The sequence below is a fragment of the Macrosteles quadrilineatus genome, unplaced genomic scaffold, assembly GCF_028750875.1.
Source record: "Macrosteles quadrilineatus isolate MER2022 unplaced genomic scaffold, UCM_ALF_1.0 Scaffold_4__1_contigs__length_99947679, whole genome shotgun sequence".
Taxonomy (NCBI): domain Eukaryota; kingdom Metazoa; phylum Arthropoda; class Insecta; order Hemiptera; family Cicadellidae; genus Macrosteles; species Macrosteles quadrilineatus.
Genome location: NW_026542597.1, coordinates 2,425,899 through 2,450,576, shown reverse-complemented (window position 1 = coordinate 2,450,576; position 24,678 = coordinate 2,425,899). Strand labels below are relative to the sequence as shown.

Here is a 24,678-nt window from a genome sequence, read left to right as displayed (position 1 = left end):
TATTAAATCAATTCTACCTAAACATGAGTTCTTTTTCCCAAATTGCAATAACTATGCCAAAGGATTTTTGGAGACAAAAAATATATCTTATCAAACTTAACACAATACGTATTTATCTTGGTGTTATTATTTTTAGATACACTTTAAGGAACATGTACCAAGCAGCAAAACATGGAGAACCAGAGAAACTTATTCATATTCTTGGTAAGTATGGTTAGTAATATATTTCAGTAAAGTGTTAAGCCTCTTATACATTAGGCGATTTGGTTGCCCCTCGATGAGTGATTAATTTGCCAGCAACCATATTGCCTAAATATTGCTTTTTCAATTGGATTGCCGTCAATTTTGACTTTGCCCGGCAACTTTCTGATTGCTCGATTTTCCCTGATAATCCACCAAATTGGTGTCGATTCAGAGATCGCTGGACTACAAGATTGCCAAGTGTGTGTGACCGAGCTATCATCTTGAGTGATATTCTCTCCATGCACACTGACGTCTGACTGGCGTCACCTGGTGTAGTATTAAATCTTAATTTCATTTTACTGTATTTAATAAAACAGCTGTTATTCACTTTTAACATTTAAGGTTATATTGTTGTTATTGTTCTGTAAATTCAAGCTCCATTCTCACACTGATCAACAGACTCTGATTTGACTGCCACATGATATCGACTGATTGATTGCTGGACTAAAAAGTATGTTTCAACCGGCAATCTCAACGCTCATCGGCGGCCAAATTAGGCCAAATCGCCTAATGATGGGGGGGGGGGGCTTTAGTAATTTTTAAGCTATAGAAACTATCAGCTTGGTAATATTTTATTTGCTAGCATAATCATATTTGAATAAACAAGCTAAATGGTTAATTAGTTTACGGGATGTAAACATAATACGTAGAACCTTGATAACAAGACTCTCATGGGGATTGTAAAATAAGACTTTTTATCAAGGTTTTCTTCTTATCAAGTTGTAATAACACGTGAATAGGGGTTTTAATCATTTTAAGGGGATTTGAAAATGACACTTGTTATCAAGGGCGACTTGTTATCGAGGGTCTTCTTATCAAGGTTCCACTAAAAACCATGTTAATTGTTAAAAATGCAACCACTAATTTTTTTTTAATTGTTGGTATGTCATAAACCATGCTGAGTGCTCCTGAATTACTATTATAATATCTAAAAATGTAATGTACTTTGTTTACCTCGCTATGTAACCTAAATCATTGTAAGACGTTCTTTTACCTACACATGTTAAAAAAAACAGATGCCCATCTTGTGACGCGGATGGTCCTTGCACAGGTAATATACTCCCTTCGGCACTATTATATTTTTAGTTTATGGTATAGTTGATTAAGGTAAAGCCTGCCAAATTGTAGAAACCTTAATCATTGAGTAGTTTAAGTATGAAGGTATATTTTAAATGTACATTAGTTGACATAGTGTGGTTTTGTGTTGATAGCGGCTGGACTGAACCCCAACCATGTGTTCAGAGAGTGGGGCATGGGCTCTGCCCTACATGCTGCGTGTGCTGGGGGTCATCTGACCTGTGTACATCTGCTGATACAAGGTAAGGCTTCATCACTGAGCACCAGGCCCATGTCACCTTTGCGTCAGGAAATACAAATAACGTTTCGATCTTTAGGATTTCTTTGGGAGAACAGGAGGCATACCTGAATGGAAAACAGTCTAATCTGGATATAGTCTATACTATATACAAACAAATATAATATTTCTATGTCACTCATACCTTCCTTAGTTGAAAATGCGGTCAGCGACAGTGAAATATTCAAATTGCATTTGTAAAGTTTTGTGAGTCTTGTGCAAAATTAATTGAACTCGTTCCCATTCGAGTAAGCCTGCTATCCTCACAAAAAAATCATAAAACCCTAGGCTCTTGTGTTTTATGTTACATTCTTAACCTCAAGTGTTGATCTTGTTTAAATGATAAAAATGTTAGATTAAAATTGGATTTTTTGTCTAAAAAAAAACTGCAAAATTCTAGGAAGCATCATAGGAAGTTTCCACAGCCCCATGGTACCTGGCAAAACTCTTATACATGCATATAGTATCCTCTTTATAGAAACAGTTAGTTAATGGCATGTATGCTCCATGTCCTGAGAATATAGTTAGTATGTGTGTTGTGGCAGCTGGGGCCAATCTGGATGTGGTAGACAGGGACCAGAACACTCCATTGATGCAAGCCTGTGCCAACAGTCACAACGACGTGGTCAAGTATCTGGTCAAGGCAGGAGCCAGTGTCACCTTCAAGGTAAACCAATCACTGTTGAGAGTACAAGAGTTCTGTTGTATTCATCTTGTTTTTAATGAAGGGAAGATACATACAGTCATATGTTTGTGTCTAGGGGTCAATCAGCTCTAAACGGATAATGTGGAGGAGTTCAGTCAAGTTTTACATCTACCAGCTAGCTTACATCCACCATTGTTTAAACTATTTACAGCTGGTCAACAGTTGATGAGTATTTGATAATGTATCCGTTAGCGTTGTTGTTTTGTCGTTTCAATCTGATTTATAACTTTTATGCAGATACCATATTTTAATACAACCAGACTAGTATCGCAGTCTGGTATCACAGTAAGTTTGATATGAAATTGATGACATAATTTAATTTGTGATTTTTAGTGAGGATGGCAGGCTTACCTGAATGGAAAAAAGAGTCCAAACTGGTACAAAACAACACAAAACTACACTATATACCGTACACTGTTATAAAGTTTGGTGTTTCTTGCACTTGTTTGGACTCTTTCCAATCCAGGCAAGTCTGCTATCATCACTAAATCTTAATAATCTAAGCCCTGTGTTCTATGTTACATCCTTGATCATATAATTGTTTATTTGTTGAAGCTCTGTTTCCTATGATTCCCCATTAGTCTTGGACTAGTTAAACATTAATCGCGACACTATAAAAGAACTATAATATTAGTGATGATAAAATTAACCTTCTACAATACAAGTTACGTTTTCTCCATAGTTTTGCAGGGTGATATTAGGTTAGTGTGTGTTGTAGGGAGGAGATGGTATGACAGCACTTCACCTGGCAGCCAAGACAGGCAATATAGAGGCTTGTCACTACCTAATCTCCAACCCCAACACTCCACGAAACTTTATAGACTCTGTGGACGACGGTCGCTGGACCCCCCTGGTGTGGGCGGCCGAGCACAAGCACTACAAGGTCATCAGGTCAGCATCCAACGTGGCTAATACTAAATGAAAAGCACATTTGCATATTAGTTAGTTCGAGTTTACAGAATCAGTAGACAAAGGCAAGAGTTGCCTGTGTGTCTGCTGGGTTGCTACTAAAAACTTTTAGTTAACTTGTAGTTTAGTCTTGATGAAATTGTTAAATTTACATAAAATAAACTGTTGCTTTGAAAAAGTATTAGTTTAGGGAAAACAACTAAGCCTTAATACTCTTTTACTGCCTTTATACACAATTAGTATGGTTATGAATGTGTTTAAATTACGGTTTTTTACCTTCAGTCATGTTAACATTTTCATAAGTTAGATCTTTGGTTATATTGATTAATTATTGTACTAATATAGGGTGTCAAACAACAACGTATTGTTGCTTGTAAACTATGAAATCCTAATCCAAATACAAAACTGAAAATGACAAGACAATTTGATTTTGTTGTTGTAAAACTGTGAAAGAGATCTTAAATTGATAAGATATTAAAAAATTAAATTTATAATAGGCAAGACTTCTGAACTGCCCATGTCCGGTAAGCGCTCTTACGTTTTCTCGGACTAACCCTTATCCAAACTCCAAAATGGTTTGAGGCTAACCGTTTTGAAGGTGTTTAAGTAGAGAGCTTATTCTTTAAATAGATGCTTAAGCACATCTACCATGTATTTCAGTGCCCTAATTAAAATTTGTGTTATTTACTGTTAATCCTCACATGATGCAGGCGCAGACTTACTTAGGAAGTTTCACCTTAAGCAAAGTTCTCTAAGAAAATGTATACTCCTAATCCACTAAACCTTGAGTGATACAATAATATAAGTACAGAGCAGCAGTATTGTAAAACATCTGTAATTTTCCAGGTTCCTGTTAGAGAAGCGAGCAGATCCGTTAGTGAGGGATGCAGAACAGAACATAGCGCTACACTGGGCAGCGCTGTCCGGCAGCATAGACATAGCTGAGGCGCTGCTCAACTACGGCTCGGAGGTCAACTCCACCAACGCCCACGCCGATACCCCACTGTGAGTCTACATCATTGTATCAATAAACATAGAGTTTTGAACTTATTAGATTTGTTTTTTAGCTTGTAGTTTGTTAATTACTCCTTACTATTTTTTGAACTTCAAAATAAGCGTTATACTTTAAGAACTACCCTACATTTTGAATTGAATTTTAGTCATTGAAAAAAAACAACATTTTTTAGTTAATGCCAATATGCATGATTTGGTTTAGTGTCATTAAATGTAATATGTTTGCTATTCATTTTCAAAACACACTTTAGAGAAGGTGGGAGAGGTATAATTATCCACAATGATTAGATGGGTTCTATAGCTTTTACTTAAAACATTTTGTGTTTCTTTCATAAAAAACTTCACTGGCGTAGACACTTAATAATCTTAACCTTGTTTTATTATAAACATAGTTAAATCCTTCTGTTTGAAAATAAAGTAAGTAGGCCTCCAGTGTAAACTGGCAGTGACACTTATTATAATGAACAATTGACTTTGCAAGCATTACCAGTGGAATCAGTTGTAATTTAGGAAGATTGATTTGGCATTATATCAATATGATTGATGTTAGCAAAGTATAATTACAATATATCACATATTTAATTGGTCCTCATGGTTCTCCGCAGCCACATAGCAGCACGTCAGAACGCGTACGACTGTGTGATCCTACTGCTGGCCAGGGGTGCGCGTGTGGACATGCACAACAGGGCTGGCTTCGTGCCACTGGAGTGTGTGCCTGGCGCACCCAACGACACATACAACGCTATCAAACTCACGGTAGAGCTGCGCAACCTTACACTCAACGTGCAGAAGAGAGCGCAGAAGATACTGACTAAGTGAGCAATACAGTTAAATGTATTTATTCATTTTATTATTCATTAGGTATTTAATTTCTTCTGCGATTTATAGCTGTAATAACTAAGGAGGTTATTTTAGTATAGCAGGTAGGGGTGAGGAAGCAGTGGATTTTTCTGTGAGTTGATTATTGGATGCAACTACTCTAGTTTCGATTCAAGTAGCAAAATATTTTTAGAATTTATACTTTTTAATTAGTTATATTTTGATGATTTGATTGTTGTGAAATCTTAATAAAATCGATTTCCATTGCACTACATTTTATATTATGGTACTATTGTTAGTTATTCCAACCTTCTGCTGTTATGACTTCCAAAAGCCAGGAATTTAATTTTTTTGACCAGAGCCCGTATTTGCAATGATATCACATAAATCTCTTGCCTATTTTGTAGGATCAAGTAATTTTTGGTTGTTATCCAATGGAGTGGTAACAAGATATACAATATATGGTGGGTGTTACAGTGACATCACGCGAGGTTATGAGGCCAATCCTGTACAATGTGTAAACGCTGTAGACGATGAACCGGAGCCTAGGGACTTTGTTTATGTCATGGAGAACTGCTTCACCTCCAACATCAGTGTGGATCGAACTATCACCTCATTGCAGGTAATTTGAAACCGTTCAAAAATATTTCAATTTGAGTTGTTTTTTGTCTTACCATGTGTTGTGTAAAAAATTATAAATGTCTTCTTCCTTTTACTGAATTTTTTTTTTCAATTTTTGTATTGTTTGGAAAATTGGAAACGACCATTTCATCATATTGTTACCACAAAAACATTCTTGATCTTTGGGCTTTTAAATAAATAGTCTTAGCTAAAGGAACCAACTAATCTCAATAGTAAAAACTGACGCAAATACAACTTCTTTGGATCTATGTATTAATAGAAGGTCTTGTCTGGTCTATAGGGAGGGACTTATGACCTCGGGGTTAGATTCAAACCTTGCCAACCACCAGTAGCTTCAAGCAATGTTATGACAATAATGGTGTGACCCAGTGGTTTATAACTCACCTTGAGTCTTGTCTCCTGAAGAGTTCTCTCCACTACAGTACATTCTCAATTAACCGAGGTTGTTGGGGCCGAGACTACCTCGGTTACAAATAATCTCGGATAACACGGAAGTCGCATATATTTTGAGTTTAGGGTTACGGTATTCAGTCAAACACTTGTAAAATATATCCTTTTTCCAGATAACGTATTGTAAAAAAAAAAAAAACAAAAAAAAAACTAGAAACAAATTTAAACACTTCTTCAATTGTCACCTTTAAACATTATTAGAATTAGGATGCATTGCAGAACGTCCAAGTGCCAAGTTTTTTAAGTTACTGTACATTTGGATGTCGTGGCACTTGGACATTGTGCAACAGCTCAAAAATTATGTTTTGGACGTCGTGGCACTGAATAATATCATTGGATGTCGTAGCACTTGGAGTTCATGCAACACTCCCTTTGAATTATGATAAACCAATACACTACATTATTTAAAATAAAACGCTAAAGTCAATCTTTCTATTTCAAAAAGCATATAAATTACATTTAGTTTAAGTTTAATCTGATCTATATTGACACAATCATGTATAAACAACATCGTAATGAAGAAGATTGACACTGCTATTGTTTATGTTCTGCAGACGGCTTGTCCACTGTCGAGTCCAGTTTGCCATCGGCAGCCAGCCAACCTAGTACTGTGTGGTTTTAATCTGTAAGGTTATTGCGGTTCATTCTATAACGTTAAATGAATACTTAATGGTTATTCCAAGTATTGTTTTTGTTTCAATAAATTGCAAAATAATTGGTATTTTCACGTTTTTTTAAATTGAAACATAATAATAACATAATAATTATTGTTTTCCTACTGAAAACAAATGATATATTTATGCCAAAAACGACCTCGGATAATCGGGATTGTACTGTATAAGCTGTATTGTAGCCGCAGTAAGGTGATGATGTTTTGTCTGTCCAGTCGTGTAAATGCAGAGACATGTGCACCAGCGGAGGCTGTATGTGTGGCAAGATCAGCATCAGATGTTGGTACGATGATGAGGGGAAACTGCTGCCAGAGTTCAACTTTGCAGGTGATTTATAGTTTACTAGCAGAGTACCCGTCCTTCGTACGGGGTAAGCGTATATGATAAAGCAATAGAGCTCCTCTAAGTCACTATTTCCATTGTAACCAATCTGTAGTACAGACATATGTAGGTATTAGATTGACAAACTTGCAGCACACAGCTTTCTAAAACAATAAGATGCCCAATATTTTCCATGTATAGTCAGGAGCTGCAGAATGAATTTTCTTGATATCCTGCTATGTTGTACAATCATACCACATACAGTAGACTACCTCCTATCCGTACCCTCGGGACCGAGGCCAGTCCGGATAACGGGTTTTCCGGTTAAACCGATGTCCCTAAAATCTCGTTAAAACGGACCGTTTAAATGCATACTCTATTTACTCTATTTGACTTAAAATTAGGAGAGCATTGTATTTAGACACGTAATCACTGGTCTCAAATTTTTCCCACAAGAACAGTCGTTTCAGTACCGCCCACTTCCTGCCGATCTAGTCCAGTTAAACCGATGTGCTAATAAATATTATCCGGATAAAGAGATGTCACTTCTACCAAGTGTAGTCCAGTTAAACCGATGTCCGGTTAAAAGATGTCCGGATAAGAGGGAGTATACTGTAGGAATAAAAATGTATTCCTATGTGGTATAAATACCCGAATGAGGCACAAGACTCTACAATCCACAGGAAAGTTGAGTTAATACAGAGACTACTGTTTTAACATTTTAAATTTTGATTTCAGATTGCAAAGAAAACAGTCAATACTAATTTTAAAAAACCCAAAAAAGTATTAACAGCCTCTGTTTTTTGTTTTCAGATCCTCCCATGCTGTTTGAGTGTAACCAGGCTTGCTCGTGCAACCGCCTGACTTGTCGCAACCGGGTGGTACAGCACGGCATCACCGCGAGGTTCCAGCTGTTCCGCACCAAGGGCAACAAGGGGTGGGGCGTGCGCACACTCAGGCTCATACCCAAGGGGGCGTACGTCTGCGAGTGAGTAGCCTACCTAAACATTATGTTAATGTTAATATACCTAACTGCAGTTCTGAATTGTTAACTTGGTGTTAAGTGTTTTGGCTCTTCAGGAAACTTAATTATCTGTTATTGCTTTTTCTACGGACACATCCACAAACACTATTATGATCAAGGTATATTGAAAGATAGGCCTATCTATCACCTTACAAAAACCAGCAAGTCTGGATTGCAGAGTTTTATTGCCCTTGTTATGAGTAGAATGGTTAGATGATTAGAATGAGTTGTCTCAGTGAGGAAGGGGGTTGAAAATTAATTAGACATGAAGTGGACTTGTAAATTTCAAACTATTCAAGCACATCCATCACATTGCCTTTTTGACTTATGTAAAACTTCAAAGGCTGTTGTCAATGTTAACGTCATTGTAACAACCGGTTGTTTTGCTATGTTGACTTTTAGGACTTCAGTCTTGAATTAGTTGCTTGCCGACAGTTTTCCAAAAAACTTTTTAATGCTTAGTTAGTCCATCGTATCTAAATAACTCCAAAATGTATACTAATGCAAATGTGAAGAATATGTATGAAAAGTTTTATTGTCCAAGTTGTTGGCTGTTTTACACTTCGGAAGTGTAATTTCTGACAAATTACAATAGTCAACAAGAATTGCAAACTTAATCGGTTGGTCTCTTAAGAGTTCAAAACATTTAACAGTCACTTGCAGAATTTTACGGTACAGTAAAAAGCCAACTCAGAAGCACCATCAGCAAGTTGAGATGCCTCTAAAACAAACCTCAACTGTCTGTAATGGATAAACCCACTATTCTTTGTCACTGTTTTATTGTTATTGTATAAATCAGGCCCAGCCCACCCCTGACCTACTTAGGTTGGTATTCATTTGGCACTTACAATATTAGCCAAGTGTTTATTTAGTGAACACTGAACAGTCTATGTTTTCACCAAAGAGCAGGACAAGTTGTTGGTAAAATAAGATTTTCAAAGAATTATAACAGAACAAGTTTGGTTTCAAATTTTATATTAATGGTGTTGTAAATGTTGTAATACTTTTATAGATACATTGGAGAGATCATATCAGACTGTGAAGCTGATACCAGAGAAGATGACTCATATTTGTTTGATCTGGATAACAGGGTAAGTGTTAAATAACCTATAAGGCAAATATCTTATGTGTTTGTCATGTTTACAATGAGGTAAAAGTCTCTATTAACACATTTACATTAACAACACATTACAAGTCTCTATTAACACTGTACATCTCTTATTAGTGAGTCGGTGGCTCAGTCGGTAGCGTCGCGGACTTCGGGCCCAAGGCAGCGATGTCGTGGGTTCGGATCCTGGTCACTGCCGATAACATTTTATCAGTACAGTTCACCTTTGTACTGTACCGGATCACTCCTTGCTTTGCTGTTAACGATCCACGCACGGGCGCTTAGTCTATGTGGACGGGCAAATGCAAGGTTAAAAGAGGCCGCCAACCTCTTTAAAAAAAAAAAAAAAAAAAAAAAAAAATTGTCTTCCCACAGTTACATTAAACATAAATTTGAGGAATAACATGTTGGAGGGGAGAGGATAGGTCTGCTTAGTTGATAACTTGGGAGAACTTAAACTGTGGATTTGTTTCAATTACAGTAACTCCTTGTTACCAATTTTCTGGATTATAGATTAGTCTTACGTCTACAGGATCGTTGAGATAGTTTAACTGTACATCTCTTAAAACATATTCCTAGTTTGTGATAGCTAGGTTTGATAACATAAAAATGCTAGTGTTTTAAAATTCAGTCTTCAGAGAATTATAACAAGTTTCAAAATCTATTTGGAATATTTAATAGCATCACAAATATTTACCTCTACATTTTTGCATGTTACAGCTTGCTTGTCTGGCTACATACTTTCTTACCCTCCCTTGTTCTGCTCATTTTCCAGGTCTGGATGACTACTACGCCTCTCCATATTCCTGCATTCCTTCTCAGTTCCTCTTCCTCCACCATCTTGTTTGGGTATTTATGTATAAAGAAAAGAGAAAATTTTTGACTTTCAAATTGTGGTGTGCAATGTATCAAAATATTGATTCAATTCTATTTGATTCAGCATGCACCAAAATAGAAAAATGCTTCCCGTACTTTTAAATATGTTTTTCTATCTAGAAATTGTCTGTCTATGTCATACTTGACATTCTCCACTTTTTTCACACCTCTTGAGTCCTTCTTTTAATTTGTGAGCTTTTGTCAATTGTATGGTTGGCTTCTAAACATGTTCATTTTAAACATTCTTGCCACCAAGACTATGAAATTCAAATCCAATATATTAACATACCTTGTTTTCTTATCTGTCTCTTTGGCTACCGTTATAAAGCTACTTTATGGAACAATGCTTTAACCTTTGTTTATTTTTATAAATGTTAGTAAGCAAAGTGCACTAGCACTAGCCTCCTTTCAGGTACAGATAAGTTACTAAAGCAGGTTTAAAATACAAAGCCGTGTCTTCATTGTGGGTGGCAACATTTATCATCTGATGTACATTAGGACGGAGAGACGTACTGTATAGACGCTCGCAAGTACGGCAACATTGCCAGGTTCATCAACCACAGCTGTGAACCCAACTTGCTACCAGTCAGAGTGTTCATTGACCATCAGGACCTGCACTTCCCTCGTATAGCCTTCTTTGCCAACCAGGACATACAGGCTAATGATGAACTTGCGTAAGTAGCAAAGCTATTCAGCCGTAAAACTGTGATTTACGAAAGGTGATGGCGAATCTTATGGGGAATGAACCAAGTAATCGGTTTGTTTGACATAGTTAAAGGAATAAATTAAGGGTTTTCTTACCTTCTGTTGTTTACAATTTGTGGTAAGGTATTTGAGCACCTTGTTTCCGTAAAATTATCCAAGTCACAACAACAACACTTTCTACGTAGCATTTTTGCATGTGGTGATTCATTGAGTATTCTGACTGTTTATGATTTCACAGAGTTCTTTTCTTGCTCTTTCCAGACTCACTACTTCATAAACCGTATCTTCTTTCATCTAAACGTTGATGATCTGTTTGTATGTAACAAAATATTACCTTTTGTTCAGAACAGTGCAACTGCTTAGCTATGTAAAAATCATTTGAGCTTTTGTTTACGGTACTTATTAAACTTATTAATTACACAACTCGTCTTCATATTCAATAAGAACTGTTAAACGTTGCTTTAGGTGAAATATTTGAAAATCAATACTCATAAGAGTGTCATTCTTATTTATGTTGGATACGACCATTAAGGTTTAAGAGACTTACAAAGGCTTGTAAACAAAACACTCTTTTTAAAATTGTAAAAATTATATTAACACATGAATGAATAAATGTAAATCCTTCTTTATTCACATGCTGAAAGTTTTCTGAAGAAGGTAGGCCTAACATAAAGGTACTATTTACCTAATCTTTACATTGTATAATTTTGTGAATAACTGAAAGTACAATAAAAATAAACCTTTTTACAGATTTGACTATGGGGAGAAGTTTTGGATAATCAAGAGGAACATGTTTACATGCACTTGTGGTGCTGAGAAATGCAAATACTCAGAAACTACGATTGAAAAGACGTTGGCCAACTACCACAAGAAACTGAAACAAGAGGAAAAGGAAAACTTATAATGGCATAGGCTATAATTTGTGTTAGGCAAATTTCTTAGTCTCACTCTAGAGTTGCTCATATTTTATCATGTTCCCTTTGTTTCAACAGCGCAGACTAGTGAGACTACCCTTGCATGTGGAAAATCTCTAAACTGTAATATGTCTGACTTTTTTAGTTAAAAAATCATATATAACAACAGTTGGTTTTACACTTAACCAAAGGCTGGTAATTACCGCTGTGGTTGTCGGAGGAGTAAATTCGTCATACATATTTTCCTCACCATGTATAACGTTTGGTTTTGTTTTTTAAATATTTTTCATCAATCAATATTGCACAAGTGAATGGCCTGTTTTAGAGCTGCAACAACATAGTTTTTATTTTACAAAAATGCAACATGAAGCTAGAATTAATATCAAAGTTGTTTTAAACAAAGATTTAAAATTATCTTAAGTAGATTATAACAAAATTACCATAATTGTAATTTTTTATCTTATAGGCCCTACCGTATGCATCACTTTACAAAATAATGCAGAGCATGTTTTGGTGATGTGTAAAAAGATTCCAATCAACCTTGTAATATTAGTTAAGGTACATTTAATGACTTGACATGAAGCTTAGTCTAATTTTAAGCGACAGTATGATAAATAAGAGATGTGTTGAATTGCATTTTGTACCATTGTTGTTGACTTGGACCATCCGGGGTTTTAGCATCATTAATAAAAATTGAGTGAAAATTGGTGATTATTAACTGCTGAATGCAGTTTTTGACCATAAAACAAATTTCTTCAGATTAAACTGCGATACTAACTCTCTTATAGAAATTCAGAAGACAAGTTGTGAATAGAGCATGTTGAACTATTTTACGAATGCCAAGTGGTTAAATATTTTCTTTGTACATGGATGGTATGAAAAAGTGTCATATGCAAGTGGAAGAAAGATATACTTTATATATTACTAGCTAGCCTATTGCCCGTCGGTTTTGTCCGTCATACTTTTTGTTTTTTTTACTACTATGATCCCGCTGAAGTTGTGACTCACTATGGGCTAAAATCTGAGGTGAAGAAAATACTGAAACTATCAAGACTTCTCAACCGAGAAAGGTGAGAAACTTTATTCTGTGTTGGTTTACTTTGTGTTTAGCCATGCTATTGCATCACATTTTTGTAAGTGAATGGTCAAACATTGGACATGTTACTGTTTTAACGTAAATCTTTTTGTAAGACAAGAGTCATTAATTGATAGTTCAATAACACAAGCAAGGCATTGGGTCTAGAATCTACTGCTTGGAATCCAACCCGCGATATTCATTTCTTTTAAGATTAGTTTCAAAAGTCGGGTATTGTAAATATTGTCATGCAGAATGTTTTGGAAATGAGAATGAACTAGGTAATAAACTGATCTTACCTCTGTGAGGTATGAGACTTATAGGTTATACTATTTTGAGACATAGGTCTAAGTTAAAGCATAGATAAAACCTTTGACTATTAATACAACTTCAATACTTCAGTATCCAATAGTCAATGATAAAACCATAGATGAAACATACTCCCTTAGTAGATTTGCCATCCTTATGGAACAGCTGAAGCCAATTATATTGTTAGTTCTGTACGTCCAACTGTAGGGGTTGTGTTTTGTTTACAATTTGTTTCTTGTTATTTCAGTCACTTAAAACCTCATTTAACCAAATAAAACGATAAAATCGTAAACAATAACTGGTCACCTAGTTATAACCAAATAAATAGTAAAGCACAAATAATGAAAATAGCCCTAAAATAATAGAAACAAAATTTTGTCTACCCCAGCGATTCTATGAGTGTGGACGTACATGAACTAGACATGAAAAACGAGCTTCAAAATTTTCAATGGGATGAGGAGTCTACTTGTGTTGCTTAGTCTATGATAAAGATAAAACATACCCTTAGCGGATTTCTCATCCTTATGGATCAGCTGAAGACAATTTTATTATTCTCTTTGGTGCACTGTAGAGGTCGTGTTTTGTTAACAATTTGTTTCTTATTATTTCAGTAATTTAAAACCTTATTAACCAAATAAAACAATTCAATCATGAAATCGACCCTAAAATAATATAGGTAAACAAGATTTCGTCGACACTAGCCATCAGTGTCAAAGGACGTGAACTAGACACGTAAAATGGGCTTCAAAATTTACAATGGGATGAGAAGTCTACTTGTGTTGGTTAGTCTATGGTTAAAGATACCAGAAGGGTAAAAATCTAGATTCATTGTATTTTGCCAGGGTCGTATTTTAGATAAGAACATTAATATAATTCCATCCAAACACACAACCTTCATTCACATTCAGATTCAAATACACACGTGTGTGCGTCTTACCAGTGGTGCACCAACACTGTGTTTTGTTTTCATCAATGCAATTTGCACATTTTTGTTAGTCGACTGCCTATTTATAGAGAGTTCTGGTTAGAACTGTGTGTTATCAGCACCACTCAGAAGAAAAGCCAAATAGCTTTTATTTAAATTTTGTGTTGAATACTTTTAAAAGTGTTTTGTTATATATTTTTTTAGTGTAAAGTTTTATCGGTACCACAGGTGTTCAGTTGTAGTTTTAGCATATTATTTTAGATTTTTGTTTGTTTCTTTGGTCTAGTTTGTGTTATTGTTAAACCACCCTGTGCTTTGTTCTGTTTTATTGCAGAATACTGCAAACTGTATTATATGTATATACTAAGCTTGATGTGCAGTTTGATGAGTTTGACCCATAGCAATGGTAAACATTAAACAAGTTTGATGAAGATAGTGTAGTATAAAAAACTGTATTAGTTTTCATTCAAGCAGTTTGCGTTTGTCTGCAAAATTTAACTTTTCAAACTAGTTTGGTAACAAATTTAATTCCTTGGCTGTTAACATAATACCAAATTGTAAAAAAAACTAATAATTATTTTAGTGAATCTTAGAAAAGATCTATGTGCTGTGGCACAAACAAATTATGTAAAATTAAATGCTTTGTATTTTAATCTGTAATTTAAATTTGACTTGGTTCCTATTGAGTAGGGTTATACTGTAAAATACTTAATGGTTACTTTTGCCAGACAAAGCCAATTGCTTGTTAATGCAAATATTAGTGTTGTGTAGGGTATTGTATTTTTTTGTATTTTAAAATATGTATTGTGCATTTTTATTTATTACATAATTGAATTTATAGAAATAAATTTCTTTTCCATCCTTGAGATATTTATTTTTCCTACAGTCACACGACAAAGTGCACAGATTATAGTACAGAAAGCCTTACTTTGCACAGTTTTTACTTTACGCACACTAGTACCTATTCCAACCAAACAACACAATCAGTGTGCTTTTATTATGCACGTAATCTATGTACGCTTGAAAATAAGTTGGCAACACTTAAAGATATTAAGACTACGATCAGCTGGTGCAGCGTTTCCCATTTCGTTCAATGTTTGGATTGGATCTAAACTAAAAAAGTGTTGTACAGTGTTTGAAAGACTAAATATTTATATGATTTATAGTAACTGAAGAGAAAATATAATGCGTTACATGAGTGCCAAGTGCCTTTGCAGCACTCGAGAAACCTTCCACACTCGCCTACGGCTTTTGCGTAAACATTTCTCTGTGTGCAACAAAGTGCCACTTCACCCACTAGATACACAAATTAGTATTCCTTGTGCAAAACCTTTTTTTATAAATATAACCAGTTTTTATGAATTTTAAAGAAAACACTTTCCACAGATCTCCCAAAGATTGTGAATCTTAAAATGTTATATATTTTTTACAGTTTAGCCTGCATTCAATAGTAAAATAAAAATAATCATTTTAGCAAGGAAACTCTGTTTTAATGGTTAAAAGAAATAAAGAATTGTATCTCCGTTTATAATAAGATGAAAGTAATAATGCTTCTTAAAAGTAAAACTATGGCGAAAGGTAAAGTTAAGAATCTGCAAGAGAGAAAGTTCTAAGGATGTTTAAAGTTGGATCTTTTCTGTGAATCAAAGCTTCTGCATTCCTTATGAAATTTTGAGTTTTCTTATATAAACTTTCCCACTGTGATTTTACTTCATCAACTCTAAAACCTTAAATATTCATCTCCAAGTAAACTTTATATATAAAACTGTGATTTGAAAAATGATGTTAAAAATTAAACCACATGTTAACTTCTGTGAATGTGGTTCGTATTGTAAAGTGGTGTATTTGTAATAGTTCATACAGGTAAGGCTTAATGTATGAAGCCGCCTACTATTATTTTTGATAGATAAATTATCAAAATACATTTTTTATTAACCTTTCTAGTGCTTCATTTGTTCTAGGTCAAACAGCAACTTTGAACCATTGAGCATTAAAATATACGGTATCAGCAAACTGACACATCCTTTCTTCTATTAGCTTGTCAACAACCCTTTGAATGGGTAAGCGGTGGTAGTAACTGTGTTATTTTATGGGGAAAATCACATAAAATGTTATAACCTTTGAACAATTTTTTACAGTGTTTGGGGCCGTGGGCTGTACCATATTGTCTAGAGTTAAAAGGGTCATAACATACTAAATTTGAACAAAAATCGGTCCGGCTGTTTTTGTAAAAATCCAATTTATCTGTTATTTCAGGGAGTTTTGTGAGAATATCATTAAAAATTTAAATAAAAAAAAAATGCCTAGAGATACCATGGAATTTTAGTACCAGCCTACCAAATTTCATGAAAATCGCACCACAGGTGTAGACTGTAGTGTGAAAACACCCAGACATACTTTCAGACACACACACACACACACACAGACACCATTTTTTGCGGGTTCAGAAGGATTAAAAAAATACATTTCTACCCACCCAAAACTCAAACTCGACAAAAACATACATATGTTACTTTCTCCATATATGTATAGGGGAAGAAAGTAAAAGACAATTTACCAAAACATCAGCCATAAATAAATCCATTTTCTATTTATGTAATTGATGGAATTTAAACTTTCATGACTGCAATTGTGAATAAAGAAAATTCAGGTTACAGTTTAGCTGAGATTACATTCACAACAGAGGGATATAAATGCGTCATTCATACAACAAGGATATTGTCCTGTCTCCTCTGACGTTTTCATGTCAACTTTATTGTCCCACATGTTATTGTCGAGTAAAATCCCCACTTTCAGGTGCGTAGTTGGAAATGTGATTCAAACTTCTGAAATTTTCCACAAAATATAAAATACATCGAGTACCCTAACATACGGGTTCTAACTATTTGTTTGAACATAGATGCACATGTTCAGTATTAACTCACTATACCGATTTCCTGTATTATATGTAAACCAATTTATTTTTGATAAAAATCTATTGTTCAGTAAAAAAATTGATCAACAAAAGAACACATCAACATTTTATCCATACATTATGCATGCATTCTGTTCGTATTCATGAATTTTAAACTTATCTTCTGTGATAATAATATCGTTTCCAAATGTTCAAAAAGTTTTAAATACAGGGTATCTATCACAAATTTATAAAACTTATTTATCTTTCCTTTTAACTCATCAAGTCTTGTGAGTTGTGATAGCATACTGGAGTTGTCAAGAAGTTCAATACTGTAATATCTTAGAATTAAAAAGTGGCACAGAATTTAATGCAAAAGAAAGTTTTTATAAATTCAAGAGATAGCATTAGATGCAAACTAATTTTGAATTATTAACATCAAAAACACATATTTTGAGCAATAGATTTCTTATACATATGAAAAACATTAGACAAATATTCGAGTTAAAATCATAATTTTAAACTATAATATAAATACTACAGTAGAGGTCGGTCAGTGGTCGAAAACTCCAAAAATATGTAATTTTCACCTCACACTAAATAAAACATGTGTTTTGATTTTCTGTTTATATTTCGTTGTTATTTTGTCACCAGCATGGCAACCCATAATATGTTTATTTTTTTAGATGCATTTCCTTTGCTTATTTTTTACCCTGCTTTAATTTATAAAGGGACTAGCAGAGTACCCGTCCTTCGTACGGGGTTGGCGTATTGCTTATTGCAGTTATACTCAAGCTTTGCGTTTGAAATGGGAGAGGTCGAAAATTGATAAAATTTGCTTCATTAAATTGACGGTATGACAATGGTACTACACATCTATCATAGCCATAATGTTCTACCATTTCACTTAAACAATAAAGAAAAATTAATTCACAAAAAATCACAAATTATTCATGACATTAAAAACATAAACATAACTGTAAACAATCCTACTTTGACAGTTCTCATTGCGTATCACAGTTTTTTGTTGCTGCTTAGTTCAAATTAGCCGTTTACATAAATGCAAAAAAGATTATAGTGTCGCACCCTGTTGTTAAGTTTATAACTTTTTAATGCTTTTGTATATCATAGAACCAACTTTTTTAGTTGAAACAGCTGACTAAATTCTTAAATTCCCTTTAAATATGAATACTCATAAGGTTAACATGGGGAACTACAGAGCCACTGGGGCAGAGCCCGAAAGGATTTTTGAGATAAGAATATGCCTATATGTTAATCGGGAATGTGAGCTATCATCATGCCAAATTTCAGCCCAATCCGTTCAGTGGCTTATGCGTGATTGAACTTCAAACAAACAAACAAACAAATAAACAAACAAACAAACACACAAACTTTCACATTTATAATATTAGTAAGATTCTGCAGACCTACAGGAAAATATTTTTCTAACAGTATGCGTAGATTTACCCTACGATGCACACGAGTTGAGAAAAACGGTTCAAGAAACATGCTTGCCTATTAATATATAGGAGGATTATGGGGAAGAAATATCTTTTAATCTTAATTTTTTTGGCAAGTTAAAAGTTGAACTGATAATGGTTCCCTTTAAGTTAAATTACCCTATCATGTGAAGTGTTTGTTATTTTAAAACACATGTTCGAATACATGGAAGAGGTTAAATTCAGGAAGTAGTCATCAGGTTACAGGCTCGGCTCCTACAAAAAAACTGGGCACAAATTCATAAAATAACCATAACTAACTGAAGCACTTAACCTGAATTTTCCTTTGGTCCCGAATAAATTGAAATAAGAGATTTTAAATGCTTAAAACCCTCAATTTTGCTCTAAAATTTCAACATCCAGGACCATCCGTATGTTGGTCATTTCCAACAAACCCCCCTGCTGACCCTTATGAATATCAGCACCCCCCAAAAGAAAACCCAGGCTATGCCCTTGACTGGGCATTGTACTCCTTATTACCTCCTCCTTGGCTTGATACCAGCACAGGCTGGATAGGCCAATATTTACAATTTACATAAAAATAAAACTGTACTCTAACAATAACCTGGAATTATTGCCATTTCCCAGTTAAGTTCCTCAGAAAATATAGATTTGAAACCATGACTTTTACAGCTTCATTAATACACGTCACGGAATAACATGTACTACATAAATAACACATTCGACTTAAAATATTGCAAGCAGACTTCTAAACCTATTAAACTTACTTCTATTTCTATAACAGGGTGTCAAAAAATGTGGAGTGGGCAGTGGACTATGGATGGACATATACTCCAAACAGTGCTTAAATGGTTAAGCCCTATATTGAAGTGTTGATGTAATCTAATTATGTCATTACCGTGACTCGATATAATCAGTTGTACCAACATGACAACACAATCTGGGTCCTAAACAAACTTCAACTCTGGTAGACGTGAATAGATCAATGAATTGAACAAGGATAGTGGGAAGAATTACTTATTCATAATGAAAACAAAGTAGATGACTTACAGTAGTTCATTACGCTGAAAAATGTGCACTATTCTTAAGTACCTACTCAAAATTTGTATTAATTACTTAAGCTCCTCAGACACATAACTGGTAAGCTGAGTGGTCGATGCTCGTCTTGCTGGTTCGATCATGTGAAAATTCAGTAGCTTTTTGATAGTTCAAAACTAGAGTCAGCTGTCCTTTATCATTGTTGATCTTTCAATACATAATCCTGGCTAAAGCACTAGAAAGGCACTTGCCAATCTTGGGAAAATATATTAATTTTCTGAACATTCTTGCCATCGAGACTGATATTGTACAAATTTATATTGGTATGCACCTTTGTCTGTCTTCAGACTTACAGTATAAGAAATAGTCTGGCAATTTCTAGTCCTTATCAATAAATAAACACATATCGACACAAAGTTTACATAAAAAGAAATAAATAAACATTTTAATAAAACGGTGGTCCAACCATTATCACGGGATGGATGTTGGGATAAACTGACACAGGCTGCATGGCGAACACGCCAGCAGCAGTCGGATTTCGGATTTTCTTCTGTCGGATTTCATGAATTTGATGTTGGATTTTTAAAATGGGTCTCATGACCCGAAAATTTTAATCCCCAGACTATAAGACTTAAGTCGGACAATGTGCATAACCTATTACTCAGGTCATCTATCTATCTATATATTAATAGGCAAGCATGTTTCTTTAAAACCTTTTTTCTCAGCTCGTGTGCATCGCAGGAAAAATCTATGCATACTGTTGGAAAGATATTTACCTGTAGATGTGCAGAATCCCTTTATAAATTAAAATAGGCTCAAAAATAAGCACAAAAAATGAATTTAAATTTTGAAAAAAATTAACATGGATCAAATGGGTTGCCATGCTGGTTACGAAATAACAACGAAATATAAACAGAAAATCAAAACAAATGGAAGAAACTCCAATCATATGTTTTATTCACAGTGTGGGATGAAAATAAAGAAGACTGTACATTAAATATTTTTGGTCGAGTTTCGACCACTGGACGACCTCAAGTCCACTTAATTCCACAATTCACTATGACCTACTGAAGTAGTCATTCGATTTATATGGACTACCTGTTTTACATTTTAGTGTTTCTCCATATTCTTCGTATTACATTATTTGTTGTGTTGGTAACACTGTTTTGAAATGTATTTTTTACATATGGCGACTTCCCACTTCCATACTAGACGAAATGCTTCTGTATGGATCTATAGCCATGCACTGTGACTTGTTTATCTAAATGAATCTAGTGTTCATAAAATATACTTTTATTTTATAAGTAAACTCTGTTGTAGTTTACTTACAAAAGAACATAGTTGAATAATCCGTTCACAGAGTGTGTTGGTGTGATAACTCTACTTTCTCTCTTAGCTGTTGTTACTTAAGAAAACAGTTGGTGAATTCAACATTTGTAATTTATATCAGAGCACTCTGTTGGAGGCTAATTTGAATGAACATTTACATATTATTTTATTCTAAAAATGACTACAAAATGTGAGTGTACTTTGTAAATCATATTTTTTATGGAAGCCACCGAAGACAGATTATAGGACGAAGGATCAACAGGTGCGGGCCGGGAGGTTGCTTAGCAACATCAGCTGGTCCTATAAATAGTCCTCCCAGCAACAGCCTCCATGATCGATAGTCTACCGTATCCATCATGTTATCCATGCATCTTGTCATGGAGAGTTGAAGCCAACGGTGCAGAAACTTACTCTTTATAAAATAGATTGTTAAATAAAAGTAAAAAGTATTAAATTGATTTTACAGAATTTGCTAAATTGTTGGCTTGCTATATTATAAAAAATAACTTCTGGCTGTAACTGACAATATTAAAGATATTATTTCCCTTTGCAGTATATTCAAGTCTACTAGACCAAGAGATAACATCAGTTGTTCAAGATATAGGACCTTCGTAAGCCTACTCAAAGTTCATACATATGCTTGTAACATTAGTATGGCTTAGCATGCAAACCTGTTTTTTCCAAATAGTCAATGTATTAAGCCTGGTGAGAAGCAAAGTGTTATAGTGCAGGTAAACGTCACGTAATTAATTGTTCCAATTATTAGTAGGCTAGTTACAAATAATAAACAACGAAGTGCAATGTTCTACCTGTGTTGGTTGTTTCGGCCACATGCCAAAGTTGATTTTTACAAATTCATCTGATTGAAAAATGTGACCTAGCACATACAATGGTGAGGTTTGCCATCAAACTGACGTCAACATTTTTTGACACCACCCCAAGTGACTTCTTTTTATTGAGTAAATAAAGGATATCGCCTACTGGCCAAAACAACTCAGTTTATGAACTAAGAAAGAAATAGTGAAGCCTCTTTCAAAATTCAAACATTTAAAAAATCTAATCTTCACACATGAAATTGAAATGGAAATGGAATTTAGTTGGGAACGTGGAGAAAGGCTTAAATAATTGTCCATCTTGGTTCATCAGTTGAGGTGTTTTCCCCAGTAGACGATGTCCTTTATTGAACAGGACACTGTATGTAATTTCATAGATTACATATACTCCCTTTTTTGTTTTGATACGCATGCTTACACTATTTAAAGTCCATGGTATTATGTGCTTAGTTACTAATAAAACCAGTTTATATCGCACCCAGAAACTTCAATTGAAAGACCGAACGAAACTACGGATGCAGGTTGATAGAGAACTAAAAACACACGAAAATTGAATAAGATTAACAATCAATAAAGCATGATAAAACATGCAAATGTGCGTTCAAATGGAGGATACCTTATTTTGGGATGCACAACCAATGATGCTACAAATACAAATGTTCGCCAACAATAATTTTTCATATCGATAGTAAAATCTAATTTTATGTCACCAATTTAGAATATCCTCTCTAATACTGGCCAAAATCACATGTTAATAATAATAGTGTTTATTTTCATATGGGACCTAAACACATTTAAATTGTACACAACTACCAAAACTATTACTTTGACTATATTAATTTGCTATTTTATAAATTGTTCCTCAACCTTTTCGCAATGAGTGGTGACACAGGCGAATCTCATGGCAAAGACGTCCAATTACAACAAATGAAAAATACATTTATACAAATCAACGTGGAAGGTATTGAAGAAATGATCAAACTTTGGAATGAAATATACGGACCAATGAGTGTCTCCGACGATCGCTTCACCAAACTCATAGATGACGTAAAAGCATTCTGGGAACAACAGTTAGAATGTCAAAATGAAAGGAAAAAGAATCTCTCAAAAAGTATTGAAAAAGCTGGCAAAGATGCGCTGAAACTGGAAAAGGCTTTAGGACTAGAGGCAGAAGTGCAAAATTTAGCTTGTGACAAAGACGATCCATTGGTGGTCTTAGAAGATAAGATTTGGAAAATCCTAACCACCTATCAGGAAATAAGAGAAAAACGCTTGGAAGAATATAATCATCTTCAGAAAAAGGAAAGAGAACTTTGTGTAAAATTAAGTTTGAAACCCCAAAGAGAAGAAAGACTCTCGTTTAAAAAAGCTGCCAACTCTAAGCAAGATGACATTTTCATTCCTGGAATTGATCAAATAAATACACTCAAGGAACGTATTGAGTTGTTAGAAAAGCAAAATGAGCAACTGAAATATGACTTTGAGACCTACAAAGATAAACTACGATTGCTAGTTGAACAGTGCAAATTTAAGCCCAATAAAGAGATCGAACAATATTTCAGTTCTGAAAAAGAAGATTATCCTATTACGACTAAACGTCTAAATCAGCTTATAGCTACTACAAACCGTTATCAAAAAATGCAAGAAGAATTAGTACACGAGGCTGATCACCTGCGGAATGAGGTTGCTTCTTTGAGTAAGAAAATGTTTCTAAATACAGATGAAATTGAAACATTTCTTAGCGAAAATAATGGATTTGATAACAATACAATTGATAACTTAAAGAAAAAACTGAAAAATTTAAAAGATGACAGAAAGAAAAACCTGAAAGATCTCATAATAAGCCAGCGTAAAGTTTTAAACGATCTATGGGATAAGTGCTGCTATTCGGAGGGAGACAGAGCACAATTCAAGGCCTATCAATCCAACCACTGGAGTGAGGAAGTATTAAGTTTTCATGAAATGGAAATTGAGAAGCTACAGAGGTTTTACGAAGAAAACAAAAAAATATTCCAACTCTCAAGTAAATATGACGAGCTGTGGATGAGATTGCTACATCTAGAGGAGTTGGCTTCGAATAAAGATCGTTTGTTCAACAATCGAGGCGGCTGTTTGCTGAAGGAAGAAAAGGAACGAAGACTCATACAGAAAAAAGTTCCATCTATAAAAACAGAGCTCACTACGCTATTGAATACGTACAAAAATACAACGGGGAAAGATTTTATGCTTTTTGGGAAATCTTTACAAAGTAAAATTGAAGAAAAGGAAGATGAGAGAGAAAAGACTAAAGAGACAGAAAGATTAATGAGGAAGACAGTCAATAAAGAAAATATGTTTCTAGAATCAAGGCTTGGATTCAAGCAATCTTTTTCAGACAAACGAAGGCTGTTGACCCCCCAACATCCTAATAACTACTCAAGAGTTATGAAAACTGCCCATTCAACTCCTCGAATATCCAGATCAGCTTCTACATTATCTGGGTCTACAGTTGCAGAAAGTACTTGGACAAGGGTGTTGAGAGAAAACAAATTAAATGGAAACTCATCAATCACCTCTTTTCAAACAAAATCTCACGATAGCAAAGTAGCCCGAAGACTTCAATGTGACACTCCCTGCACTGTGATAAACAAATTCTCAAACAACTCGCAAAACAGTTTAACTTACGAATCGTTCAAAGAAAACATTAAGTCCACCACAAAACACAATCAAACTTTAGTTCAACCAAGAGTTTTGCGACCAAGAAACGTAAATAAGGCATGTAGTGAAAAGAAGACTTCTAGATTCTGCACTCCCATCACAAAGATGCCTTTGAAAAGTTCAACCAGCTCCAAGATTCCTCGTCCTACTACACCAATTGTTCCTAACATAGCTACTAGAACCACAAATAGTAGAAGAAAACTTCCCATCATATTTTAAAGAATTATCAGTTTTTTGTTTACTTTTCATGTTCACTTTAAAGTTTCTCATGTATTTTCATTCGTTTTTGCTTATTTTAAACTCATAATTCATGTGTTATTATAGTACGTTGTTCTTCATATTGTAAACTTACATTTTTCAAGT

General features: G+C 34.5%; 2 protein-coding genes across 4 annotated transcripts in view; both read left to right on the top strand.

Moving 5' to 3' along the window:
* The window catches only part of LOC128991607 (histone-lysine N-methyltransferase EHMT2-like), a 32,023-nt gene extending 17,097 nt beyond the window's left edge, over nucleotides 1–14,926 (top strand). For all 3 annotated transcript variants that reach the window (XM_054414630.1, XM_054414631.1, XM_054414629.1), the window contains exons 9-20: nucleotides 137–204; nucleotides 1,455–1,562; nucleotides 2,143–2,264; nucleotides 3,022–3,194; nucleotides 4,059–4,217; nucleotides 4,832–5,041; nucleotides 5,523–5,667; nucleotides 7,024–7,135; nucleotides 7,943–8,117; nucleotides 9,166–9,244; nucleotides 10,636–10,811; nucleotides 11,593–14,926. In XM_054414630.1, the coding sequence (XP_054270605.1) occupies nucleotides 137–204; nucleotides 1,455–1,562; nucleotides 2,143–2,264; nucleotides 3,022–3,194; nucleotides 4,059–4,217; nucleotides 4,832–5,041; nucleotides 5,523–5,667; nucleotides 7,024–7,135; nucleotides 7,943–8,117; nucleotides 9,166–9,244; nucleotides 10,636–10,811; nucleotides 11,593–11,746 (1,681 nt within the window). In that variant the 3' untranslated portion in view covers nucleotides 11,747–14,926. The remainder of the gene's footprint in view (nucleotides 1–136; nucleotides 205–1,454; nucleotides 1,563–2,142; nucleotides 2,265–3,021; nucleotides 3,195–4,058; nucleotides 4,218–4,831; nucleotides 5,042–5,522; nucleotides 5,668–7,023; nucleotides 7,136–7,942; nucleotides 8,118–9,165; nucleotides 9,245–10,635; nucleotides 10,812–11,592) is intronic.
* A 7,509-nt stretch (nucleotides 14,927–22,435) lies between these two features.
* On the top strand, nucleotides 22,436–24,678 carry LOC128992213 (protein regulator of cytokinesis 1-like). Its single transcript, XM_054415678.1, has one exon. The coding sequence runs from the start codon at nucleotides 22,495–22,497 to the stop codon at nucleotides 24,532–24,534; it is 2,040 nt and encodes a 679-aa protein (XP_054271653.1). The 5' UTR covers nucleotides 22,436–22,494; the 3' UTR covers nucleotides 24,535–24,678.